At 32.4% G+C, this 23,289-nt stretch overlaps 5 protein-coding genes across 6 annotated transcripts; 3 read left to right on the plus strand and 2 right to left on the minus strand.

The window, feature by feature from the left end:
• The first annotated feature begins 782 nt into the window (after positions 1-782).
• Positions 783-2,421, plus strand: LOC116346673. Its single transcript, XM_031776856.1, has 7 exons — positions 783-892; positions 957-1,109; positions 1,181-1,441; positions 1,529-1,627; positions 1,682-1,831; positions 1,902-2,138; positions 2,233-2,421. The coding sequence occupies exons 1-7, from the start codon at positions 851-853 to the stop codon at positions 2,338-2,340; spliced, it is 1,050 nt and encodes a 349-aa protein (XP_031632716.1). The 5' UTR covers positions 783-850; the 3' UTR covers positions 2,341-2,421.
• Positions 2,422-3,606: 1,185 nt separating this feature from the next.
• LOC116347628 (esterase B1-like) lies at positions 3,607-6,387 on the minus strand. Its single transcript, XM_031778311.1, has 10 exons — positions 6,128-6,387; positions 5,941-6,070; positions 5,578-5,871; positions 5,214-5,498; positions 4,955-5,052; positions 4,767-4,886; positions 4,520-4,701; positions 4,357-4,434; positions 4,174-4,299; positions 3,607-4,113 (listed from the first exon to the last, which is right to left on the minus strand). The coding sequence occupies exons 1-10, from the start codon at positions 6,320-6,322 to the stop codon at positions 3,864-3,866; spliced, it is 1,758 nt and encodes a 585-aa protein (XP_031634171.1). The 5' UTR covers positions 6,323-6,387; the 3' UTR covers positions 3,607-3,863.
• Positions 6,388-12,408: 6,021 nt separating this feature from the next.
• Positions 12,409-15,186, plus strand: LOC116343544 (zinc finger protein 883-like). 2 transcript variants are annotated; one of them, XM_031771666.1, is made up of 9 exons: positions 12,409-12,645; positions 12,768-12,993; positions 13,061-13,252; positions 13,368-13,632; positions 13,702-14,088; positions 14,151-14,234; positions 14,308-14,424; positions 14,493-14,874; positions 14,941-15,186. In XM_031771666.1, exons 1-9 carry the CDS (start codon positions 12,520-12,522, stop codon positions 15,076-15,078), a joined length of 1,917 nt encoding a protein of 638 aa, XP_031627526.1. In that variant the 5' UTR covers positions 12,409-12,519; the 3' UTR covers positions 15,079-15,186. The 2 variants fall into 2 exon arrangements, with proteins under 2 accessions (XP_031627526.1, XP_031627535.1); XM_031771675.1 differs by having other exon boundaries at positions 13,067-13,252.
• A 37-nt stretch (positions 15,187-15,223) lies between these two features.
• Positions 15,224-21,140, plus strand: LOC116348197 (zinc finger protein 91-like). Its single transcript, XM_031779114.1, has 17 exons — positions 15,224-15,470; positions 15,550-15,781; positions 15,927-16,142; positions 16,214-16,462; positions 16,525-16,906; positions 16,981-17,007; positions 17,099-17,299; positions 17,369-17,750; positions 17,857-18,024; positions 18,374-18,776; positions 18,879-18,998; positions 19,073-19,346; positions 19,414-19,809; positions 19,911-19,966; positions 20,041-20,185; positions 20,369-20,747; positions 20,822-21,140. Exons 1-17 carry the CDS (start codon positions 15,345-15,347, stop codon positions 21,011-21,013), a joined length of 3,948 nt encoding a protein of 1,315 aa, XP_031634974.1. The 5' UTR covers positions 15,224-15,344; the 3' UTR covers positions 21,014-21,140.
• LOC116343555 lies at positions 21,141-22,725 on the minus strand. The gene is made up of 2 exons (XM_031771687.1): positions 22,339-22,725; positions 21,141-22,134 (listed from the first exon to the last, which is right to left on the minus strand). Exons 1-2 carry the CDS (start codon positions 22,645-22,647, stop codon positions 21,271-21,273), a joined length of 1,173 nt encoding a protein of 390 aa, XP_031627547.1. The 5' UTR covers positions 22,648-22,725; the 3' UTR covers positions 21,141-21,270.
• Between the last annotated feature and the right edge of the window lie 564 nt (positions 22,726-23,289).

The raw sequence follows: 23,289 nt of genomic DNA on the forward strand, positions 1-23,289 counted from the left end.
TCAAGATTTTTAATCTACTCGAAACACTGGTCAAGGGTACAGCCATTTGTTTGCAATCGTATTTTCGGATAGCTACTCAAATTCCATTGAAATCCAACAATTGTGAACTCTCTTGAAACTTCCAGAAGATATGATTAATGTTGATAATGAAGTTGTGCGAAGAGTACAAAAGAGACAGTTTAAATGAAATAAGAACTTCATATAGGCTACTAGTACATGTACAGCGAAAAGTGATTGCGCAGAATGTCTATTATCATAGGTGTTGATGAGGTTTCCTAGGGTTCGGATCACCCTCCAAAATATTTGGAAACCTAAAAATATTTTTCGGAAAAAACCAATTTTTGAAATGAAAGAAATTCTTCCGATTTGCTTGTAAAATTGATTCTAGCGAACACCCCCTACGAAATTTTGCTCCTCATGATGTGAACAAACAACAAACCAATTCCAAAGATGGCAAATATATTTAAAAAAAAAAAAACGTCAATTTGTATGAAAATCAAGTGGGTTTTCGCTCTTAAACTTTCTGACTGTAGTGTTTATTGTGTAACATTATTTTGTATCAACAATTTTGGTATATGACATTTACGTTGTATTGGTTTTAACGTTTAACGTAACACATTTCATGTGACTGATAAATTCATTTATTGATGATGAGTTCATTGTGCGTGTACTCTGTTTCTAATGAAGTCAAAACAAAACAACTACAACAACTGATAATCCCAATAACCTTTGGATCTATATTAAACAAAATTGAATGCTATGTTTGATAATGCATTTTCGAGAGTGCTTTGAATGCATTCCCATCAGTTTAAATCGTACACTGGAAAATCGAATACGTTAAATCATTAAGATGAAGTGGATAACAATTATATTTTGTATTTCCGTTGTCCAGGTCAGATAAAAGTGAATTTTTTTTCACACAATAAAGCGTTGACCATTTTTTATTTGTCTTTCAGATCTGTTCCAGTGGAAAATCTCTCGATCAAATTAGTGCACGTTTAAAGGCACTAAACAATGTAAATCCAAAAGCTGTTGATGACTTGATTTTTTTGTTCAAAAAATTTATTCCATCTGCTGACAGAAGCGGCATTGAGATGATTGTGTGTTCGGTACGTTTTTTTTTTTCAACTTTCAAGAATGATATTCGGTAAATTTACTGAACAATAATTGTTGGCATTAGGCTACACTCTATACCATAGCTGTAAAGGATGACTTTTATAAAACGAACCGTAACATCTCGGAACTGTATCAAGAGTACAGCAAAGCTGCGACTGAAAGTAAATTAATACAAGAAACATATATAACTACATGGGATGATTTGCATAATCAAATCAAAAGTTTACTCGAGAAAAAATTAACACCACTGCAAATTGATCGAGCATTAATTATATATAACTATATATTATTATTCGATCTCAGCGGTGGTGTAACAACCAGAAAAGTGGGTATCCGTTCTTTTCGATTGAAATGTATGTTGATTTTAAGGGTAAAGTGATGTCCTATTGTTGGTTTTGTTTTTCTCAAATAGGTCGATTTGATCGTGTCTATATATCACAATGCACTGGGTATACCTAAATCGGTAGCTTGTAATATTGATTTTAGTGAAGATTTTTGTCGAAAATATGAGGTGAGTATCGCAATCCTAAAATAAACTGAGATAACTGATTCATTTTGTTTTCAGACTTGTTCAAGAGTTAAAAGTGTCCAAAAAGTGTGCGACATTTTGAAAGCAAGATCTGACATTGATCATACCACTGTTGATGAATTGTGTAGTATGTCCAACAAACTAAAAACGTTCGATGAAAAAGATCTTGAATGGATGGCGAGTTTTGTATGTATTTTTTAAAACACTTTCAGATGCATTTGAAATGAATATAAAAATGAATATTGATTGTTATTAGGCCACACTCATGACCATATCATTGAATGGAGATTTCTCGAAAACAAATCGAAATGTATCCGATATTTGGCAAAGTGTGACCGGCGGAATAGCGAAAGGTCAAGTTTCATCAGAAAAGGAATTTATGCGTAGGCTCAAGGAAATGCTATCAACTGAATTAAGTTTATCAAAAACAGAAGAAGCACTGCAGTTTGCCTCAACAATCTATCGTCATGGTAGAATAGACGATCGGAAAGAAGTGAGCATCTTTCTCCTTTTTTCAAGATAGGAAAATTTACTCTTTTGAATTCACTAATTCGTACTTTTCTTACATCGACCAATTTGTTTTTCAGGCCGATTATGTCATATCTATGTTCCATAACCCACTTGGCTTAACAAAAGGTACTGTTTGCAGAATTGTATTCACTGACGAATGTGGTGACAATTGTATTAATGTATAAATTATTTTTTGTTGTACAAATACATTTAAAAAAAAAACATGGCAATATGATCAATAAATAATAAAAAATACTCACATTTAAGATAAATTATGATAAACATATCCATAAATTAATCAGTCAGTTGCTGTGAAACACATTCTTCACATAGCTTCACATTATGAAACATTCCACTGCTGTAAGAGTGTTTTAACCGTTCAAATAATTTAAATGTAAACAAAATGTTATAAGCTGTAAGTGGAAACACGCACTCCATTTAAAGCAATGTATTGGGTTTCGAACACGCAGATGTGCTGCCACCTGGTATCTCAAAGTTAAGCTGCTATAAAGCACATGCTCCTTGCAAATGAAGAAGAAGAGAAAAGCAATGTCTTTACATAGGGTTGAACTTATAAATGTCAGAGAGCAGCACAACTGCAGTATTCAAAGTGCGATTGCCCTTCGAGTGGAAAACACGACTTTTTCAAATATTCATCTCAAGTTCTATATCATCTTCGATCATTATTAGTATATTTTTTATTCACGAGCTTATCGTAATGAACAGGCATTATATTGAGATATTTTCAGCCAGAGATCGCCAGGATCTGAAATTAGGTGAAAACAATAGAAGTGTTATAGTTATAATTACACTTATATTGTTACAATCACTATAACAATCACTTTTATTGTTTTCACTCCATTTCAGCTCATGACGATATCTGGCTGAGCTGATTCATCTGCCTGAAAATATCTCAATATAATGTCTAGTAGTGAAAAATACAGAAGAGTGAAAAATATGAACCCATAAAATGAACCCGATTCGATGAATTTATTTTGATTACCCTTGTGGAAATATTCGGACTTCATAGTCGACTATAAATTGACTAATTTGGGACAAAAATGGCTGATATTTCAGTGACTATATGCGTCTTCATGTAACTTGAGTTGAGAAATGTCGATTGTGATCATAGTTAACTACGGTTAACTATAAGTATATGAAATTGACTTTTGTCAACTATGTTGACTACAATCACTTTTAGTTGACTCTGAAACATAACCGACTATATTCGACTTCAATCATCTATTGGTAATTTTAACCGAATAAAAGTGATTAAAATTGACTTAATTATAGTCAGTCAGCCCTTGTGAAAACATGTGTTACATGTTTTTTACAAATTTTCATAACCAAATCGTTTGTAAGCATAATTGAATACTTTTTACTTTAATTAGATCTTACCTTTGTTACAACAATTAGCAATCTAAAATTTAAATCATTAAAATAACAGTGTATAATTATGTCAAATTCGGGAAAAGAAAACATTTATTTAATTGCATTTTACAACTTATGCACAATTATGTACATCAATTATGAACAGCAGATTTTCTTCAATTCGAAGGCGAAAGTCTGATGTACCAGCATTTTTTCCGTAAAAAATATTAATTTTGAAAAAATAAGAAAAATAGAATTTGCGAATATCCTTTCATACGGTTAGTTTATGCAAAGGGTATTCGCTCCTATAATTCCCTTAAGTTATTGTTATCCAAATTTAAGTTGATGCGCTCAAATCGTCGCATTGCTGTTGAATTGGTGATTTGTTTGGTGTATCGCCATTTCGTTTAACCAAATCTTCTACCTTTTTATAAAATTTATCCAGAAATACCATTCTTTTAGCATTTGGTCCTTTGCCCGCAATGAAACCTTCATTTGTCAAATCGATAAAATTAAACTGGTATGGTTTGTTTGACCGTTTAACTGGAGCAAACGCTTTTGTGGGCTGACCATCGTGTACGGGTGATCTTTAATTTAAATTAAATCCATAAAAGATCGGAATCGGTTAAAAATTAAAGAAATCCTACCCAAATTTTATAAAGTTCGAAATCAATTTTTGGATATTCATCATCGCTTTAAAAGCCGCTGAACACTGTTCATCAGAGTCTTTATTTGCGAAAACTCTCTTTTGTAACTCCGTTTTACCCTTACACCTGTGGAAATGTTATGCTTTTTTAATCGTATTTCGACAAGAATATAATTCAATTTACCTAAATAGGAAGCATTGTTCATCTGCATGTGAGGCCCCAGCAATTACATATCGATTTAATATCGTGTCATATGAAAATCTAATAATGAAGCATTCGGTGAAATTTAGTGATTATTATTTTAATGTTTGTCATTTTTAATGAAAAAAAAAATGTGAATACAAACCGATGATAAAATGTATGACTCTGGGATCGTGCAACATGCTTTTCCAACCACTTTTCAATGGGATGAGTTGCATATAAATCAGAGTCCAAGATAATTCGCTGCCTTAAACGATCTGTTTCATCAGTTGCATTGGCAAAATAGAAATCACGAACTTCATCAAACACGCTCTGAAGATATGCGGGCTGGAAATTGAATATAAAAAGAAAATATTCATTTTCGGATTCATTTCTGGTGAAAATATACCTACTTTTTTACTGTTTATTGTTCGATATCCAAAAATTGGTAATCTAAAATAAAATTGGTCCAAGAATGCATTTACTTCGGCTGGTTCTGAATAATTCGAATGTTTCACAAAGAACGAATGCTCCTAGAGAATCAGAGAAAAAATAATTAATACATGTAAATTCATAAATTTATCGTTAATTTAAAGAATACATATTTAGTAACGGTGTAATATGAAGGCTTTGTGATTGTGGTCTGTTGTAGTTGTGTCATTGGATCTTGTTGGAGAAATGGATTTTTTGCATTGGGATCTAAAATAGAAAAAAAAATGTGTATACTGTATAAAAATCTAAAGGTTTATACCTCTACCATATACCGTTATCACCGATTTAGTATTTTTCATACAGAGGGGGTGAACATACGGCTGTGTACTCATTTTTTTTACAACAGTGAAAATAATTTTATGACTTACATTCAACTATCGGACTCCATGGTGTAGTTTGGCCATTTGAAATGGTATCGTATGAAAATTTTACAATTTTACTGACTTCTACCTCTTGAAGAAATTTAATCAGCTGTTCATCGGTGGGATCGACAGTAGTGCCTTTTTGTTGCTTATAAAAATGCTTCATTAAACATGAATGATCGCCAGTCTGATAAGCATCACCATAAATTGGTGAGCCGCTCATACCAAGAAATTGTTTGAAATATTTTGACGATTTTTTGTTGATTAAATTAAGACTACCAATAATAGAAGCTTGATGTTCGAAATACAAACAAAAAATTATTCCCACATTAATTGGTCGATTTTGAAATTAAATTTTTATTTATTTTACCTGAACTTACACCTCCCATAGTGATTTTTTCTTTATCACCGCCAAAGGCTGCGATATTATTGTAGATCCATTCTAAAGCAAGTTGCTGGTCTTTCATTGCCATATTTCCAGAATATTCTGGTAAACCCAAAGACATAAAACCCAATGCTCCTAGTCGAATGTTCATGGTTACAAGTACAATTTCATTTTCCATGAAAAAGTCGGGACCATAATAATCATCTCCGCCATGTCCACCAATAAAAAATCCGCCCGGAATCATCACCGCTACCGGCAACTTTTTATTTCCTTTTACAACTGAGCAAGAATAAACGGCATTGAAATTATTCTAATTATAAGTTAAAATCGTGTTTTTTTTTATCTCACTTGGTTGAAATACATTTAGAAAAAGGCAATCTTCACAGACCGACGATTTAAGTCTTCCAGTTTGAGGACACATACTTCCATACTCATAGGCTTCAAGCGTTTTATTCCATTTTTTAACTGATTTAGGTGCCTATGTTACATCATTATTACTTTTAATCTGAGTGAATGAGTCAGAATGAAAGCTTACCTTGAATCGAAGTTCACCTACAGGCGGTTGAGCATATGGGATGCCCTTGTATGAATAAAATGATTTTTGAAAGAAAATAGTCTTCTCCAAACGTCCTTCTACTGGACCACTTTTTGTATTCACTTTTTTTAAATTATCTTGGCCATTCACCAAGACAGTAAAAAAACACAAGAGAAAAATACTAAATTTCCACATTTTAAGAAGAAATAAATTGACTCCAATGAAGTTGAAATTTTCAATCCAAATAACAAATTTGTATTGATAGAGTTTTAGAACTGGTATATCTTTTATATTCTCGAGTTTACGAAAACAAAATAATGTAAAATGGAATTTTACTGAAGATGATAATTTTGATATCGTGCGTGTAAATTTCTGATTGGTAGTTACAAAAAAATAAAATATGTGTGCATTTCTGATTGGTAGATACAAATACTGAATAGACTAAATTCCCAACTGTTTAAATAAGCTACATCAAACGTGGAAAAACAAAAATTTTGTTTTTCAGATGATTTTGTGAAGTTTTTATAATTAGAAATTCGCAGAATTGAATTGTATCCAAGCACCAACTGTAAGTAAAAAGCTTATAATATTTTGCTTGCCGCACATATGAATGCTTGAGAATGAATGTGAGACTTTTCCTGTGAGATTTTATTAAAATGAAACAGAAAAATTGAAAAAAGCTTCCAAAAACATCTACTTTTCATGATTTCAAGAGAGATGAATTCATCAGAAATATATCAAGTGAAGGTATTGCCGATGCGAGAGCATAGCTGGGCAGACAGGAGGGGGAGGGGGGGGATTACCCCCTCCTGAGGCATCAAATTTTTGCGTTACCCCTTTACAAAATTCATGATTTTGGATAGAATTTTTCTCATTTTGCTAGGGTTTTTGGATCATAGATGAAATTTTCCTATTTTGCTAGGAGTTTTTGAGAAAATTACCACCCCCCAATCCCCCCCTGAATTTTTCAGTCTGCCCAGCTATGTGCGAGAGATTAATTTATTTATAATCTATTTAAAGAGAGATTAATTTATATGAATTATTTATAATGTAATAAATATATAACAAATAAATGTTGGATTTTTTTTATTATTCTATCGTCGAAATGGACGTTCAATAATATATATTTTTGGCTATTTTGTATTGATAGAGTTTTAGAGCTGGTATATCTTTTATATTCTCGAGTTTACCAAAACAAAATAATGTAAAATGGAATTTTACTGAAGATGATAATTTTGATATTGTGCGTGTGGATTTCTGATTGGTAGATACAAATACTGAATAGACTAAATTCTCAACTGTTTAAATAAGCTACGTCAAATGTAGAAAAACAAAAATTTTGTTTTTCAGATGATTTTGTGAAGTTTTTATAATTAGAAATTCGCAGAATTGAATTGTATCCAAGCACCAACTGTAAGTAAAAAGCTTATAATATTTTGCTTGCCGCAAATATGAATGCTTGAGAATGAATGTGAGACTTTATTGAAATGTAACAAAAAAATTGAAAAAAGATGCCACAAACATCTACTTTTCATGATTCAAGAGAGATGAAATCATTAGAAATATATTAAGTAATGGTATCGCCGATGCGAGAGAATAATTTATTGTATTTATAATCTATTTAAAGAGAGATCAATTTATATGAATTATTTATAATGTAATAAAAATATAACAAATCAATGTTGGATTTTTTTATTATTTTTTCGTCAAAATTGACGTTTAATAATATATATTTTTGGCTAATTTTGTGTTTAAATTTTTATTAAAAAAAAAATCTTGATAATAAAATGTATCAATTTTTTTCTAAATGCCAAAACATATCGAATGATTTAGATGGTGTGATAACAATATTCAATGTCTATTCTACGATTGATTCAATGCCAGATGAAATAGCATCGGATAATAGTTTGCCACCTGTCATTCCAACGGGGCCAGCAATCGCCGCCCCAGCAATTGCAGCGGTATTTGAGTTTGCATTATAAATTATATGCCGTCCTTCTTTTTTATTGCCGGCAGCCATATGAAGAAGTCCTTTTATGTGACCAATTAAGGGTAGTTCGTCGGTAATCGATTCAAGTTGATTATTTATAAATTTTTCATTTGTTTTCGTCACGCTTTGTACGACCCGGATAAGTGATTTAAATAATGGTGATTGATCCAATGAATGTTCGTGTGTTCGATTTTTGCCATCTTCAGTCGAATTATGCACAGCCGATTTTAGATTTGAAATTATTGGAATTTCATCGAAAACACTTGCACACACATAGAGACTACAAATCAGTACAAACATTAGTATTGAAAACAATTTCATTTTTATTGTGTTAAATTTTGAGAAAACCACTTCTCAATCAGAACTCTATAACTGAATTTGTATTTGAAAAAGGCAACTCTTTATATATGGATTTTGAATCAATTGTGCCGAAAAATAAGACCACTTTGTGGTCAAATCATCATTCAAATTCGGAAATTCATTGTTGTTCCAGGAAAAAGATATGATTCGGAAATGGAATAGTTTATTAGCTACTATAACAAACAAAAAAACTAACAATTGGCCCCATTGTATTTTGTCATTATTTTGTTTCTGATTCATTTTGAAGGCAATCCACAAACATAAACTATAAACATTCCGATTATATATCACTAAAATGAAACAAAACAGTGTAAAATATCTAATGATAAGAGCACTTAAAGTGGCTGGCAGTCGTAATAAGTTAATTGTTTTTCCAAAAAGTCATCTAAAACCAAAGTAGACCATAAACGTCGTTTTTGTACGGTACAACCAAAAACGCCGCACATGGGTTCCACATTTTGTATGTAAACAATTTTTTAAACTTTATTATTTAAAAAAATGCACAGAATGGGATGATATGTGATAACTCTTGGCATGCAAACATTCAGATTATGATAGTTTAAATTATATTTTACACATATTCAAATTATAAAAAATGCGATCGTTTTTGAAAATTATCATTGGTGCTATAGTGCAGGTTTGATTAAAAATTATTTTTCAGACATAATATTGAGATATTTTCAGGCAGCTAACGTCATGCGCTGAAATCGAATGAAAATAATAAAAGTGATCGTTATAGTGTTTGAAGTAATGTCAATGTTTTTATAGCTAATAAAATTTAAATAAAATAACGTAGATTTTATTCAGAAAGGGCTAAGAGGCCGACAACATATCAGACAAACCCACTAAGTGAATGATTTCGCTGTTTACAGCTCTTTAGTGCAGCTTTGTAGGCTGGTACCATCTACAGATCAAGTCACAAAACATTGCGACCAATAGATGGATACCAGGGTCTGATCGGAGAATTATCGGATAAGATTGAAAATCTACAAACAATAATTATTCCATTTCAAACAATTACGAAAATAATTGTTTCTTTTTAAAACAATTGAGAAAATAATTGTTTTTGTTCAAAACATGTCACTTAAAGCATGATATCTCGTGTTTTTGTGATTTTTCAAGTCGTTTTGCCCTACGACTTTATGTGCAAAGTTGTCTTGTTGACGAAGCTGGCCAGAGATTATTAGTAGATTTAACATCCAATTACCAACCATTTGCTACGTATTGAGCTGTTTTTTAAAGTCAACTTTTTTCGGAGTGGAATCAAAATCTTCTACACTAGATAGAATTAGATTTTTTGCCCTTCTCAATGAAAATAAAAAACAAAACTGAATGGCCAATAAGGAGGCAAATATACGCAAAAATGGTCAATTTTCAGAATTTTTGATCTGGGCGTGATTCCTGTGACCATTTTACTAAGATTAATCGAAGGAGCAACATTGATTGACTTAATATTTTCGATATACGTATACTCTCATAAAAAGCGTTAGCATTAAATTTAATTGAATTAGGAATATAGAACACGATGTCTCAGGCAATTTACGAGGAGACAAATGAAAGGGCCGAAAAATGGACAAAATTTATTGAGTTTTTAATGATGAAATCGTCACTTTTTGTCATTACTATCTCGTCTCTCGTCTTATGCTACTATCTCTATTTTGCAACCGATATGGGAAATGAAGCATTTCGTTAACCGTTTCTCTTTTGGTAAGTTGTAAGAAAATAAATTTCATCTAGTAAACAATTGAATGCTAACATTTTTTATTTCCTTCTATATTCGGATGGTTCCAAATAAATGGGTTTCCATTCGACTGGAATGATCCCATAAACTATTTGGCAGTTTTTACAGTAGATTTTATGTGTGTCTATTGCGTTTTACTCACTACTGCAGGTATCATAATTTATGCGACCACTTCATGCTGTTTGATACTTGCTTCCGTAAAAGATCTCAAACAAGAACTGAATACTATAAATGCAATTGGGAAAGACAAAAGGAATCAGGCAGAACTTAATTACAAACTCCCAGAATTCGTTAAATTTCATGTGAATGTGAAAGAGTTGAGTATATATATCCACTATTATTTTCTTATTTGACACCACTATCACAAACTGTTATAATTTAGTAAGGGGTTAACATTTATTTTAAGATGTGCCTTCAAGTATTTGGATGCTTATGAGTTCATTTTCTTGATCTACTTTTTGTGGAGCAGTGCAACAATTTGCAGCACTCTTTTAATAGTTCAGTTTGAATTGGTGGGTTTTCTTACGTTTGATAATGTTATTTTTAAGATTTAACTTCAAATGAGAGCCTGAGACCCAAAGAAGTTATAAAATTTCTTTTCGGAAAAATAGCATAAGATTTTTTTAGAGTAAAAAGAGCACATATGGTCCTCAGAACCAAAACAGCATACAAATTCGGATAAGTTAAGATTTTTTTTGTCGCATTTTAGAACTGAAAGTATATATGTTTTATTTTGACGCCCATAAATATGATATTTGGTTGAAACAATGATTCAAATAATACGACGACTCGTCGTCGATGAGATTAACTTAAAGAATTGTTTGTCGACATTCTTTCTCTCAAAAAACTTTTTACTTTTGTTGCTTCAATGTGTGATCGATCGAAGGAACAGGGTATTTTGACTACAGTTTGATTTTTAATACAATAGTACGAATCGAAAATCAGCTTTGGTTCGAGCAAATCGATTGTGGAGCAGTACTTTTGCTTTCAACATACACGTTTTTTCGATCGTTCGGTTTTGTGTTCTCTATAATTGAGTTTATTTGTGGAGTCAGTTCCATTTCATCTGCAATCATTTTTTCGGTTTTATATTCAGAAACATTTTAGCATAGTTCAGTCGATATTCATCAAATTATGAACTGAATAACAACCCTAAAAATAGGGCTCTCATTTTGATAATTTCATGTGGCAAACACAGGATATTCCATTTTTATGTTACTTCGTGAGAATTAATATTCAAAACGCTTACAAGAATAATATAAAGGTAGGTACAATTCATGTAGGTTATCAAAAATGGCATTGGTTGACTTTAAACCAAAAAGAAGTCACTTTTATCTGACGTTTGCCTCAAGTTGAGGTACTCAACCGTCTCATTATATGTTTTTCAGACGAGTATGACATCGCTTAAATGTTCAACACATTATTGATTTTATTGTGATGAGAGGTTCATTTGATAACAACCAAATACTTTTTGTTATATTTATGCACTTATATCTCACTCTGTTACTTTTGCTACGGCTTTTATCAAATAAATTTGCAACTTTTGCTCACAGAAATAGCTTGTTCATTTTTCTCAACGACCATTACTAGTATAGAAGTTAATGTTAAAAAGGAGACTTATTCTTTCAGTAATTCGAAGGCGATCTTAGTAAGTATCCTGGAAAAGTATTTCAATCGGATTTAGTAAAATACTAAATATCAAGAAAATTTTGAATTTTCAATCATTCGAACAGAAGATGCTATCAACCAATTCAAAAATTGCTTTTGAACACATCCACGCGTGTAATAAATAGGTTGTTTCCATATTTGGCCTTCACCGTCCATGCTGGATATCGTCACGTTTTCTCGTACAAAAGACATAAAATGAGATCCGAAAGGTCACATTATCAATTATTTAACATCGTACGATGCTTGCCAATAGATGATGACGAGGGTTCCTAGGGTCAGGATTTAAAACAATTAAAAATACATATGTTGTTCAGACCACGTGAAAATGTCCAATTGTTTCAATTGATTTGTATCAGACTTCTTGGAGGAAAAATAGTAGTTATAATTTAAAATTATAAAAGTTTCATGTTTCTTTGCTCCAAAACTCGTTAATATTACTCGAACATAATTTAACGAAAAAAATAAACAAATACATCTGACAACCCTTCGAGAAGGCGAATGACATTTATGCTGTCAAAACGAAGCAAATTATCAACAATATTGCTTGTAGTTGGTTTCAATTGTATTTTTACGGATTGTATCCAAAATAGAAAATAAATTCGATTCGTTTCAATGAGCTAAAAAAAGTTCAGAATGTCGATTACCAATTCGTGTCGGTTGTGTTTGAGCATAAACAATGGCAATCACCTGGATTTATTCAGTGTCAATGGAATGGAAATGAAAATGTGCGATATTATTGCCGAACATTTCAAATGCGAGGTAAACAAAATCCACGAATCATACTCACATACCAAATGTTTCTTATTTCATTTTGATAATTTTCAATAACCAACCAAGATTGATGGACATGAATCATAAATGGTTATTTCTCTTAAAATCAGGTCAACGTGTTAGATTCGCTACCGAATTTTGTGTGTCAATCGTGTTGGCAGATAACGGAAACATTTCATGAATTGTATCAAAGGTCAAAAAAAGCACAAGAAAATCTATTCAATCGACCGATTAAACTCGAACCCGATATCCATGAGCCATGTTCAGGTCATAAAGACGATGATTATATGGAAGAACAACTGGCATTTTGGCCTGTAAAAGTCGAGGCGAATTCGGGTGAATATAATAAATATTTTACCGAAAATTTGCTTACAATATTATTGGAAAATGACCTATTCCCCAGAAATAGAACACAATGCAAATGATTTGACGACAAACCCGAATGATGAATCCGATTCAAATGGCAATGATCCAATTTTTGATGAAAATACTAATGATGAGAATAGCAGTGAGAAGATTAGTAGCGAAGATAGTGAAGTCGAGGCATCTGGTTTTGAAGATATCAAACATCAAACGAAGAAAAAACCAACTGATAGTAAGTAATTGAAATTAGCTTAGCGGATATATCCAGCAAATTTCCAATCACTAGTTAAAATCACGCATTTGAAGATGTATGCTTGAAAAAATGACAAAATTAAATTGATTTTAAGCTACCGATAAGCCAAAGCGAAAAAGAGCTCGAAAGAAGGAAGTCCAAGCCAAGTTTGAGAAATTGTTTGCCGAACATAAGCAATTGTTGGATATGTCATGCGATTTATGTCCAACTATATTTGAAACACTTTTCGAAGCTCAAGAACATTATGCAAAAGAGCATAAGAATTCACGCGGATATATAAAATGTTGTGGCCAACGGCTTATCTATCAATGTCATGTGGTGAAACATTTAGAACGTCACGTTGAACCTGAGAAGTATAAGTTAGTGTTTTTCGTATATATGGAAAATAGTAATTTCGTAAATGTTCAACTTTTTTTCGAATATTTCAGATGTTCACAATGCGGCAAAGTAATTTTATCTGAAACTCAATTCGCAAAACATATGAGAAATCACACGATGCCCAATGAGAAAACAATATCGTGTAGCATTTGTAAGAAATTGTTCACCTCAGAGGTTGGCCTAAAACATCATATGAAAGGACACACAGAACGAAATGAAGCTGAAGACAGCCAAATGGTGAAATTCATAGCGGAAAATTTCGACATGAAATGTGATCATTGCGAGACAGTATTTAATGGATTTTATGATGCACGTCGTCATTACAAGGAATTACATAACGACGACAAAGGCTATATTAAATGCTGTAATATAAAATTAAGGGAATTATGCCGGGTTCGGGAGCACGTGCTATCACACTTGGATCCGGACTGTCTGAAGTGAGAAAAACTCAATCCAAATCATAATGTCTTAAGTCTCTTAAATGAATGTATTTTTTCAGATGTGATACATGTGGTAAAACATTTCAAACTGGAGTACGGTTGACCCGACACAAGCGCCGTCATAGGATGTCTATAGAAAAAAGGTGAATTTTCGCATATTATTTTTAAATTTGACTCTTGGATTGATTGAAAATGTTTGTTCCATCAACATTTCAGGTACATATGTCATTTCTGTGGAAAAAGTTGTATCGATAAACATGCGATTACACGACATTTATTTTCGAATCATGTTACTTCAGAGCCAGAATATGAGTGCGATGTTTGTCCCAAAAAGTACGTATTTTTTTTCTTCAATTATTTAATTCAATTTTCATGTGAATCTTTCATAAAACGCTATTTAGATATCATCTGGCCTCAATGTTGAAATATCATAAATATTCGGTGCACCGAGAGAGAAAACCGAATTTTTGTTGTGAAATTTGCGGAAAAGACTTTTATGTGAAATTCCATTTAGATAAACATATGCTACATAAACATACAGATAAATCAGAACGACTAATTGAACGAAAACAATGTGAATATTGTGGTGATTGGCTTCTGAGCAAAAGTAACGTCTTTTATCATCATCAAAAACACACGACTGGTATCCAAAAATGTAATCACTGTCAAATGGAATTTCCAAATCGAATTGTTCTACTCGGTCATATTCGACAACATCATCGTGAACACAAATTTAAATGTAGCTATTGCGGAAAATCGTTTGCAAATGCTTCAAAAATGAAGGTTAGTTGGGAAAAATCTAGACATTTTGATGGACAATTTATCTTTGATTTCATTCATTTATTACAGACACACGAAGAGTCTCATACACGGCATAAAATTTATCAATGCAAATTTTGTCCGAAAACGTTTCAGATTCAAAGTTCCAGACAAACGCACACACGAAGAAATCACCCAGAAGCAATAAAACAAAAAGTATTGAAATAAAACAATGGATTTTCTTTTCAATTGATTATATATGTTAAGTTAGTAAATGTTCTTGTATCGTTTCTGTAAAATTGAACGAAAAATAAACGAAAAAAACACATCTGACAACCCTCCAAGCAGAAAAATGACATTTATACTGTCACAACTAAGCAAATTCTCAATATTGTTGCTATGCTTTGTGATTGACTTGAAATGAATTCCTATTACTTTTATTCACAATAAATTTTTAAACTCGATTATTATCGAAAAGCTAAATAAAACGCATAATGTCGACGCTTAGTTCATGTCGTTTATGTTTAGCCGAGAACAATGGCAATCACTTGGATATATTTGGTGTCACTGGAATTGAGAAAAACATAAGCGAAATAATTGCCGAACATTTCAAGTGCGAGGTAAATAAATTCAAGAATCATAATATACCATATCCGATGTACTACATAAATTATAAATCTTTTTTCAAAAAACGAAAAGATTCGTTCCAGTGATTCATTGCCGAATTTCGTGTGCGAAATGTGTTGGCGGATAACGGAAGCGTTTCATGAATTATATCAAAAGTCAAAAGTTGTGCATGAAAAGTTATTAACGAATCCACCGATTAAAATTGAAGCAGATTTCGTCGAACTATGGGCAAGCACCAAGGTAATTCAGTATATGGAAGAGCCAAACATAGACATTGAGCCAATTAAAGTCGAACCGAATTCAGGTAAGTTGAGAATGAGTGTTAGACTTCTACTCGAATTTCATTGAAATATAACACCGCCTACGAGTCAACACTTTTCGTATGGCGGAATTAAATTTCAATAAAATTCAATAAAATCTCAAGCGAAGTCTCATACATTTTTCTTCAGAATTAGAACACGATATACATGATTTGACAACGAATGCGAACGATGAATCGGATTCGAATGCCAATGATCCAGTTATGGATTTTGATGAAAATACCGATTCGGATGAGAATAGCAGCGATGAGAGTAGCAGCGAAGATGACAATGTTGAACCCAGTTTTGAAGACATAAAAGAACCAACGAAGGAAAAATCACGGAAACGACAAAAAACAGTTAAACGTTAGTATCTATGCTAAGCATGTATATTTTATTTGGATTTTAAAACTTGAACGACTTAATTATTTACTTAGCCAAAGATAAGCCAACACGAAAAAAGGAGAAAACAAAAGTAGTCAAAGGAAAATTTGAAAAACTGTTTGCCGAAAATAAGCATTTGTTCGATATGTCATGTGATTTATGTCCAACTATATTCAAAACATTGTACGAGGCTAAAAATCATTACGTTAAGGTGCATAAAAGACAATACGGCTACATAAAATGTTGTAATCAACGACTTGTGTATCCATCAACGGTGTTGAAACATTTTCAACGTCATTTGGGTAATAATACGATTGTATCAAATAATTTCAGACCAAAAAAATAATTTGGCATTTTTTTTTAGACCCGAACAAATACAAATGTTCACAATGCGATAAAGTACTTTTGTGCGATCGTCAACTGGCTAAACATATTGCCAGACACAAGGAAGCAGTGAGCCCCAGAGAAAAAACTTTATCATGTAATATTTGTTTGAAATCGTTTACAACACCAACTGGGCTGGCAAATCATATGAAAAAACACAAAGAACGACCTGAAATGGATGTAAATCATGCGAAATTTATTGACGAAAATTTTGACATGAAATGTGATCATTGTGATACAATATTCACTGGATTCCATGATGCCCGTCGTCATTATAAAATGTTTCATAACGAGGAAAAAGGCTACCTCAAGTGCTGTAATGTGAAATTAAGAGAATTGTGGATTGTATCTGATCATATCAAGTGTGTGTGCCTACAAATCTGTTCCATTCAATTTTTTCTTTAACTAAATATTTGAAATCTCTGGTCTGTTTCAGATCACACTTGGATCCAACATCTTTTAGGTAATGAAACTGTTTCTTTTTTATTTGTCTACAACTTCTTCAGCCAAAAGGGGTCGCATAAAATCAATGTTTGCTTGAATTTTTCTTATAGTTGTGATCAATGTGACAAAACGTTCACGACACGTGTGATATTGGTGCAACATAAGCGTCGCCATAGATTGACTTTGAACAAGAATTTTGTATGCGATTATTGCGGAAAATGTGTACGAGATAAAGATGCCATGTTACGTCACATGTTTACGAACCATGTTGACGTCGAACCAACACATGAATGCAATATTTGCCATAAGAAGTAAGCTGCATTATGCATAATTTTAAAATGTTTAATGGAAAACATGATTTTTATTCGATTTAATTTTAGATTTCGATTGCCTCAATTGCTGAAAAATCACTTTTATTCGGTTCATCGTGAGAAAAAAGTTATTTTCGTGTGTGATATATGTGGCAAGGCTTTTCACGTAAAATTCCATCTCGATAAACATATGCTGAATAAGCATACAGATAAATCGGAACGATTGATTGAACGAAAACAGTGTGAATATTGTGGTGAATGGCTTTTGACCAAAAGTGGCATTTTCTATCATCATCAAAAACACACGAGCGGCATTCAAAAATGTGATCAATGTCAAATGGAATTTTCCAATCGAGTTGCATTGCTCGGACACATTCGACAATATCATCGAGAACACAAATTCAAGTGTGGATACTGTAATAAGACATTCGCCATCGGCTCAGCATTGAAGGTGATTTTTCTATTTTTCAATATTTTCCCCCCATTGAATGATTTTCATTGAATGGATTTTCCATATGAAATTTAATATTTAAAATGTTTGTTTGGTTTTTCTTTAGAAACACGAAGAAAGTCATACACGGCATAATACGTATCCATGTCGATTTTGCTCCAAAGTATTTTCCGTTATTTCTTCCAGACAAACACACACAAAGCGAAATCATGCCGAAGAATGGAAACAGATTAAAGAAATGGAAAAAATTGAAAAATTGGGCATGGATTCTCACTAAAGAACAAAAATAATTCTAGATTAAAATTAAGTAAATTTATAAATTGAAAGTGATTAAAAATCAAAAACAATCTTCATTTGAACATTTTTTTTATTAACTTGGTCGTAAACATTCCATTTTTTATGAATGAAACAAAAGTCCATTTTAAAATGAATATTTTGTCGTCAATTCTATCCAAGTGAATGAAAATAATCGATGCGCATCGGGTAACACCATGTTAGAGCAATGACACTTAAACTATTGTCAAATACAAACAAAAATAAAAAAAAAACATTTTTTGCATGTTTTTTGTGAGACATCTTTAAATGAATAGTTATTTTTTGTTGTTTAGTAATCAAAATAAAAGAAAGAAAAAACTATTATCGCCTTACGAATTGACGAGAAAAAATTCAGAATGTCAGACAGTTATCCGTGTCGTTTGTGCTTTTCAACTGACACTGACCGTCACATGAATATATTCAGTGATGTCGGCATTCAGCTGAAAATGAGCGAAATTATTGGCGAGCATTTTAAATGCGAAGTAAGCGAAGCAGATTCTTTACCGAATTTTGTATGTAATCTATGCTGGCAGACAACGGAATCCTTCCATGAACTGTACCAAAAGTCAAAAGCCGTGCAGGAAAAATTTCTTAATCCAATGATTAAAGTTGAAGTTGACACGATTGGGATGTGGCATGAAAATTTGGGACGTGACTTTGAAGATGATCTTCCAATTGATGTTAATGAAATCAAATCGGAATCGAATCTAGGTATCATTCGGTATCTTCATGAAATGAAGAGTTCCTACATTAGGTTTCGATCTTATGAGTTCTTTTGTAACAAAATGTCTTTCCTTTTTTCATAATCCAAAGAATATGCCGACGTACTTGATCCTCGAAACGATTTTGAAGAAGTGCACGAATTAAGTGATCGAGACGTTGCGACGAATGACACTAGAGATGGTCAATCGAATTGTATTGAAACATCTTCAGGTACGTATCAAAATGAAGTACGTTTCAAAACATAAACAACGAAACTCTTTTTTTTTTGTCACACTTTTCTGTAGACACGGAACAAGCAAATAAACCAATAAGTCGACGCATGAGAGCAAAGAATCGACGAATTGAATTCAAAAATTTATTCTATGAACATAAGCATCGATTTGATATGACATGTGATTTATGCTCACATGTTTTCGATACATTAAGCGATGCCCGAAATCATTATAATTACGCACATGGTAATCCTAGAGGATACATCAAATGCTGTAATAATAAACTATGGTTCCGCTGTGAAGTTATAAAACATATACAAAGGCATCTCAATCCAAATAAGTACAAGTGAGTTCGACAAAATGCGACCAGTTTTTTTTCTCTCTGATAAATAATCGGGTATTGATTTATTTAGATGTAACGAATGTGGAAAAGTGTATACCGCACCGCATGGACTCAAAGGCCATATAAAATCGCATCATACTCTACGAACCGAAAAAGAGTGGTTTATTTGTGATATTTGTAAAAAGAAATTCGCTTCGAAAGTTGGAATAAAGCGACATTTACATTGGCATACCGAAAGCAAGAAGAAAACTGAAGACGATCAACATAAAAAATTTATTGCCGAAAATTTTGACATGTCATGCGATCTTTGTGAAACGATTTTCATTACATTTCACGATGCACGCCGTCATTATAAAGAGTTTCACAACGAAAAAAAAGGATACATCAAATGCTGTAATATTAAATTAAGAGAGTTGTGGATTGTAACGGATCATATACTCTCCCACTTGAATCCATCTAATTTCAAGTAAATTTTTTCTTCTTCTTTCAATTCATCACGTATTATCATTTTAAAAAAGATTTCGTTGTTAACCTTGTTTTAATTGTTTTCATTGTTGCAATTGGAAGATGTGATTTTTGCAATAAATCTTTCTCGAGTGGTATGCGATTAAAACAACACAAAGGTAGATATCAGACTTCCATTTCAAGCATTTGAAATAAACATTATTTTCGTAATTTTCTATGTGATTTATCCTAGGTAGACATCGGCGAGTCATTGAACGGCCATTTACTTGCGATATTTGTGGCAAAACATTCCGCGATAAAGAGACGATAACACGACACTTATTCACAACACACACAAATACGGAGCCCAAATTTGAATGTGAAATTTGCCATAAACGGTATATTTAATTTGCATAAATTTAGAGTTTCCAAAGACTATAAATAAGAATGGACATAAATTCTGAGAAATATTCGATGATTATCATTCATATATCGTTTGCTCATGAGTCGAGCCCATCTTCAGCATTTCTGGACTTTGATACTATATCCTTTTTTATGTTTTATCGATATTTCTCCAATAGATTTCAATTGGCGGCATTGCTAAAAAATCACTTTTATTCGGTGCACCGTGAGAAGAAAGCAATATCAACGTGTGAAATTTGTGGAAAATCATTCAGTGTAAAGGCAAATTTTGATAAGCACATGCTATCTCATAGCGACAAAACAGAACGATTGGCACAACGAAAACAATGTGAACACTGTGGTGAATGGCTGATGACAAAAAGTGGCATTTATTATCATGAACAAATTCATACGAGTGGCATCCAAAAATGTGAACAATGTCACATGGAACTTCCCAATAAAATTGCCCTTTTATCGCACATTCGAAAATATCATCGTGAACGAAATCATAAATGCAGCTATTGTGATAAATCATTTCCAGTCGGCTCCGAATTGAAAGTAAGAGTCATCTTTACAAAATTCCATAAAATGGACTTTGTCGTTCACAAAGTTTGTATTGCTTTTGTTTTCAGAAACATGAAGAAGGACACACCAGACATAATGTATATCCTTGTCAATTTTGTACGAAAATATTTACACTACGAACATCTCGACTTACACATCAAAAGCGATCTCATCGCGAAGAGTTAAAACAATTAAGAGAAATGAGAAAATTAATGAAAAATTCTGCAGCGAGCATGGACTTAGCGAAAGAAAAAGTTTAAAAAAAGGGAAATTATTGGTTTAGAATCTTTATTTCAATTTTTGTAAGGGAAAAAATCCAATGTTGGACATTTTGTGGTATCATAGAAGAAGAAATAAATAAATAAATATGTAAAAAAGAAATCAAAATCAAATGATAATTATGTTATGGTAAATAAATAGATATGAAATACGAATTTAATTTAAAAAAAAAAAGGAAACTTAAGAATATTAAAAATGTTGTGAAGAGTAGCTGCTTGTATGTTCACGATGTAATAGTTTACTTGGTGACGGATTTCTCGTCACTTTTCTGCGATGGTGATGGTTCGAACTTTTTGTCATCGGTAGCATTATTCGTGGTTTCCGTATCAGCAATTCTAGTAGTATCTGAAACACTATCTGCTTTAACAGTTTCTACTTCTTTTAATTTAGTTTTTTCAAATTGTTTTGGTTTATCATTTTTATCGAGCATTGATTTAGTGCTTGGTTCGGGTGCTGACTTGCCACTTTGATCGACTGTTGATTTTTCTTCTGTTGACATTGATTTCAACAATTTTTTCTCGATTCCGGTATATTTTATGGTACCTTTCATCAAATTTACCCATGAATCTGTCATTGCGTCTTCCAATCCAAGACTTTTGATTGCCCCATATCCAACACTTTTGACTAGCGGGAATGTAATTGAACACAATGGTGTAAAGGTGCAAATGGCTGTCGTAGCAGCACCACCGAATACGGTGAAACCGAACCAACTGAATAGATAACTAATTGCTCTAGCCAAAGTTGTGCCCGCCTGACGCATCATGTCCGGTACGCTGCGCGAAAGTGACGTAAATGAACTGAACGGAGTAGCTTTTGGCTCATCAACTGGTTCTTTTGGTGGAAATGGCACCAAATATCCATGATAACCAGTTTGTATATTGTATGAACCAGGTGAATTAAAAGCATTTGGAAGGTAAAAACCACCTTGATTGTAAGCAGATGGACCATATGCAGCTTCATACTGGCTTGATTGACCACTGTATGGATCAAATGACACATCTTCGGCTGATTGATTATTAATTAAATCTTGTCCAGCATTTTTTGCCATATTTTGAACGTAGTCTGGGACACTTACTGGATCGTATGAACGTTGTTGAAATTCCTAAAATTGAATCGAATGTTAGTTGAACTATACATGAAAAATAGACTTTATCGAAGGAAATTTTGCAGCAGCCACTTTATAGTCAATGAAATTTATCCATATTTGGCGCTCGCTTAATTTTTTTTTTAGACACAATATTTATAAACAAAATGAAGTTTTCTGTGAAATTGAAAGCATTCAAGTTAATTTCAGAAGCACACTTACTTGTTGACCCAATGTTGGATCTTGTTCTGGTTGTTGCTCGAAGCCTTCTTCTTGTTGGTCGAAATCTTGTTGTTGCTGGTAAGCTTGTTGTTGATCAAAATTTTGTTGTTGCTGTTGAAAGTCTTGTTCTTGGTAAGCTTGTTGTTGTTCGAAAGCTTGTTGTCGTTCGAGTTGTTGTTTCTGAAAATCTTGTGGATATTTGAAATCCACTTCGTTTGAAAATTTTTGTTGTGCCGATGAAGGGACTAATTCGGCAACGATATTTTTGGCCAAAACAGCCGATAAAACAACTTTCAATGGGAAACGCATTTTTTCAGAATTTTCTTTGATAACACTGTTTTAAATCACAACGAAGAGCTGAACTGAATTCAATGGCACGTGGAACGAATGCACTTGAATGAATGATTTCTTATTTGCACATTTCCGTATTTATATACATCAAAAAACCATCTTTTGAAATGAAATCCCTACTAAAATATCTAGCAAAATGATTATCAGATCATTAGTTCGTTCAAAATGCATTAATGATTGAGTAAATATTTTCGGTCGAACATTTTCGGCAGATTCGGCTAAAAATAAAAACAATATTTAGGTAGAAAATATTTCTAATTTGTTAATGCATTTTCAAGTGCACGCATTTTATTTTTCAGTCATAACAACCAACAATAACAAAAATCTATTTATTATCCGTTATGGCCAATCCAAGACATTGGCATTATGTCGTTTTAGACGGTATGCTATTAATAAAAGGTATTTTACAGGTACAATTGTGAAGCAAAAAAATTTACTGCATTTTCTATCTCTATATTTTCCATTTCACATTCAATTAAAACATCATTAAATAGTTTATATTGATCATTATCATTGGACTTCGGTGAAATCGCACGAAAAAACTAAAAATCATTTTCAAGAATAAAAATTGTGCAATTTTTTCGCATTTTTTTTTATTTT

This window comes from Contarinia nasturtii, unplaced genomic scaffold, assembly GCF_009176525.2.
Source record: "Contarinia nasturtii isolate CC-2019 unplaced genomic scaffold, AAFC_CNas_1.1 Cnas_scaffold_129, whole genome shotgun sequence".
In the NCBI taxonomy this organism is placed as follows: Eukaryota; Metazoa; Arthropoda; class Insecta; order Diptera; family Cecidomyiidae; genus Contarinia; species Contarinia nasturtii.